Source organism: Colobus angolensis, unplaced genomic scaffold (assembly GCF_000951035.1).
Source record: "Colobus angolensis palliatus isolate OR3802 unplaced genomic scaffold, Cang.pa_1.0 Scaffold92, whole genome shotgun sequence".
Lineage (NCBI taxonomy): Eukaryota > Metazoa > Chordata > Mammalia > Primates > Cercopithecidae > Colobus > Colobus angolensis.
The window spans coordinates 1,954,257-1,958,458 of record NW_012123154.1 but is presented as its reverse complement, the minus strand read 5'-3'; the positions used below and the strand labels follow the sequence as shown (position 1 = coordinate 1,958,458).

Here is a 4,202-nt window from a genome sequence, read left to right as displayed (position 1 = left end):
GTTCAAGCAATTCTCCTGTCTCAGCCTCCCAAGTAGCTGAGACTACAGGCACACGCCACCATGCCTGGCTAATTTTTGTATTTTTAGTAGAGATAAGATTTCACCATATTGGTCAGGCTGGTCTTGAACTCGTGATCTCAGCTCATCCACCCTCCCTGGCCTCCCAAACTGGTGTGATTACCGGTGTGAGCCACCGCACCTGGCCCTTATCTGTCAATTTTTAAGTAAATGAAACATACATAATGGATGGGAGTGAGAGGGGTGTTTTGCTCTGGACCTAAAACCTTTCCTGGGGACCTCTTTAGTCCTAACCAACTCGGAGGCTTGCAAATCTTCCCTAATTTCTGAAGGGTGGCTTTGTTCCCATGTCCCACAGATCGCCAAAAGTGACTCCGTACGTCACAGGAGCCACTCCCAGGGGCAGCCAGAACTGCCCCCTCTGCCTGCTTCTGCTAATGAGGAACCGTCTGGGCTCTATCAGGTATGCACACCTGGCTGCCAGCTCGTCTGTTGAGGGTGAGGAGGTGAAGTGCTTTCCCCACTTCTCTCCGTATTTGGCAGGTACTCGTTGGGGGTGGGGAGTTAAACAGACCTGACAAATGGGATTAGTAGCTTTGGTAGTGTTTGCCCCCAGAAGAGGCTGCAGAAGTGTGGGAGAGAGAGCTATGCCGTTGTTCAAAGGTGAATTAGAATCTGGCCATCCACTGATCTGCTGTGTTATTTAAACTCTCTGAACTTCTGCATGTTTCAATGTAAAATGTGGGTAATTGTTCCTACCTTGTAGTCATGTCCATAAGGAATAAAGACCAGAGATGTCAATCACCTGCCTCAGAGTTACTGGTGAATGCAAGCTATTATCCCTGACACCAGAATTCATGCTCACAATGGTCAGAGAAGTACAGTTGGTGTCTGTTCAGAAAGTCTTTCCACTGAGTGTGCAGAAGGCAGAAACATAGCATAAGGCACTTGGAACTCTCATGAGCCTCAGTGTGAGCAGAGCCCAGGCTCATGGAGAGATGTTCCTTGTTGCGTCTCACTCTGCACTTGTTCCCTCGTAGACGGTCATGTCACACAGCTTTTACCCGCCCTTGATGCAACGCACATCGTGGACCTTGGCTGCACCCTTCAAAGAGCAGCATCACCACCGTGGACCCAGTGATTCCATCGCCAACAACTACTCCTTGATGGCCCAGGACCTGAAGCTGAAAGACCTGCTGAAGGTGTACCAGCCGGCCACCATCAATGTCCCTAGGGACAGGACCGGTCAGGGGCTGCCATCATCAGGTACTTGTGGCAGTGTCATACCCTTGGGGCTTTGGAGGGAATTTTTATGTATTTATTTATTTTAGATGGAGTCTCACTCTGTCGCCCAGGCTGGAGTGCAGTGGCACGATCTCGGCTCACTGCAACCTCTGCCTTCCCAGGCCCAAGTGATTCTCCTGTCTCAGACTCCTCAGTAGCTGGGACTACAGGCCACACCTGGCTAATTTTTGTGTGTGTGTGTATTTTTAGTAGAGACGGGGTTTCACTATGTTGGCCAGGCTGGTCTCAAACTGCTGACCTAAGGTGATCCACCCGCTTCGGCCTCCCAGAGTGCTGGGATTACAGGCATGAGCCACTGCACCAGGCCTGGAGTGAAATTTTTACTCCTGGGTTCTGATCCTGGCTCCCCTTTTGCTGAAGCTAACTTTGGAAGACTTTGTAAAGCCTCACTCTCCTCTTTATCTATAGAGGAAATGATTGCAAATGGCTAACATTTATAGACAGTTTACATATACCAGGCACTGTTCTATGTACTTGTGTTACTGTTTGCTGCATGATAAGTTATTCCACAACTCTGTGACTTAAAAGGACCAGTATTTATTATCTTACAATTTCAGTAGGGGCAGGAATGTGGGCATGACTGAATTTGTAGTGCTGGCTCAGGGCCCCTCACTAGCAATCAAGGCATACACCAAGGCCACCATCATCTAAAGGCAACTAGGGAAGGATCCTCTTCCAAACTCACTCATGTCATCAGATCCTTGCTGACTGTTGGCCATAGACACCAGTTTCTTGCCACATGGGTCTCTCCCTTAGAACAACTCACAACATGGCTTCTGGCTTCCCTTAGAGCAAGGGAGGGAGAGAGAAAGAGAGAGACAGCAAGAGAGAACCCATAGGCTTTTTTTGGAACTTAATCTTGGAAGTGACATCCTATCACTTTTGCCACATTCTGTTTGTTAGGAATCACTAGTTCTAGCCCATACTCAAGGGGAGAGGATTACACTACAAAGAGGTGTTACCAGGAGATGGGGATCATTGGGGGCTATCTTGGAAGCTGCTTACCACAGCACCTTGTGTGTGTTAATTTAATTCCCACCAAGCATAGGTATATCGACATAAGGGTATCCTTTAGTAATTTTTGTTGGACATATGTTGGCACTCTTGATCTGCTCTCTGTCTCAAACTCATTTTTATATTTTTCATTTTTCTCTCTGTGCTATGTCTGGGTAAGTTTCTCAATTACAGCTTCCAATTTGTTAATTTTCTCTTCAACTCTATTCAGCCTTGAGTTTTTCATGTCTAATGAGTGTTTTCTGTTTAAATGACTATCTTTCCATTTCAGATTTTCTAATTACTTATGATTTTCTACCTCCCTTCTCCAAATTCTGATTCCATTCTTACTGTCATAGCCCTTTCAGTATCACTTGGATGATTTTTTTTTCCAAGTGGTTCTTACCAGTGTTATTTGTGTATTACATGTACACCCACAGTCTCTAGGATGCTGCTTTTACATGTTCCTGCTTTAAGGACATGTGGCAAATAATTAATACCCAAATGTTCAAGATCATGATTCACAGAACCTTAAGTTTGCAGCTCTAATTGCTAATTTCATGGCCATCGTCTTAGTTCGTTTTGGGCCGCTATAACAAAGTATCGTGAACTGAGTGGCTTATAAACAACAGAAATAAATATGTTATGGTTCTGGAGACTGTCAAGTCCAAGATCAAGGTGCCGACAGATCCAGAGTGTGGTGAGGGTCCTCTTCCTGATTCACAGACATCTGTCTTCTCTATCTTCTTGCTGTGTGCTCACATGGGAGAAGGGGTGAGGGATCTTTTTGGTGTTTCTTTTGTAAAGGCACAATCTCATTCATAAGATGGAGCCCTCATGACCTAATCATCTCCCAAGGGTCCCACCTGCCGAGACCAGCTCTGTCAGGGAGACCCTAACCCAGCAGCACTAGAGGAATTAAAGACACACACATAGAAATATAGAGGTGTGAAGTGGGAAATCAGGGGTCTCACAGCCTTCAGAGCTGACAGCCCCAGACAGAGATTTACCCGCATATTTATTGAGAGCAAACCAGTCATTAGCATTGTTTCTATAGATATTAAATTAACTAAAAGTATCCCTTACGTAAACGAAGGGATGGGCCGACTTAAAGGAATAGGTGGGGCTAGTTAACTGCAGCAGGAACATGCCCTTAAGGCACAGATCGCTCATGCCATTGTCTGTCGCCTAAGAATGCCTTTAAGTGGTTTTCCTCCCTGGGTGGGCCAGGTGTTCCTTACCTCATTCCCATAAACCCACAACCTTCCAGCGCTGGCGTTACAGCCCTTATGAACATGTTACAGTGCTGCAGAGATTTTGTTTATGGCCAGTCTTTGGGCCAGTTTATGGCCGGATTTTGGGGGGCTTGCTCCCAACACCCACCTCCAAATACCATCATGCTGGGGATTAAGTTTCAATATACAAAATTTCACAAGACATTAGCATTCAGTCTGTAGCAGTCTTTAATAATTTTCTTAGTCCAAAATTATTAATATCTGTGAAGAGCTAGTACTAATGCCTCCCAGGTTTCATTGTCCCAAAAATTCTCAGGCCAGCTAGAGTCTTTGACTATAAAGTACTAAGATGCTTTCTTCAGAGCGGCACTGGGGTCTGTTATTCATGTCCTTGCTTGAGTTGATTTCTGCTTATTATTCATTAAAATACATTCGTACTTGGAGGATCTTAAAAATTTATTTTGGAGTAATATTGTTATTGATATATTATTTCCATTTTGTGAATCTATACCTCGATTGTTGAGTTTATTGAGAGGATCGCTTGCACCCAGGAGTTGGAGGCCAGCCTGAGCAACATGACAAAACCCTGTCTCTACAAAAGATAGGAAAATTAGCCGGATGTGGTGGCATGCGCCAGTACTCCTAGCTACT

General features: G+C 45.2%; 1 protein-coding gene across 1 annotated transcript in view; it reads left to right on the top strand.

Moving 5' to 3' along the window:
- Nucleotides 1-4,202, top strand: part of DNAH3 (dynein, axonemal, heavy chain 3) — a 235,401-nt gene that overhangs the window by 11,291 nt on the left and 219,908 nt on the right. Inside the window, 2 exon segments of the mRNA XM_011931963.1 lie at nucleotides 377-481; nucleotides 1,059-1,284. Coding sequence (XP_011787353.1) covers nucleotides 377-481; nucleotides 1,059-1,284 — 331 coding nt within the window.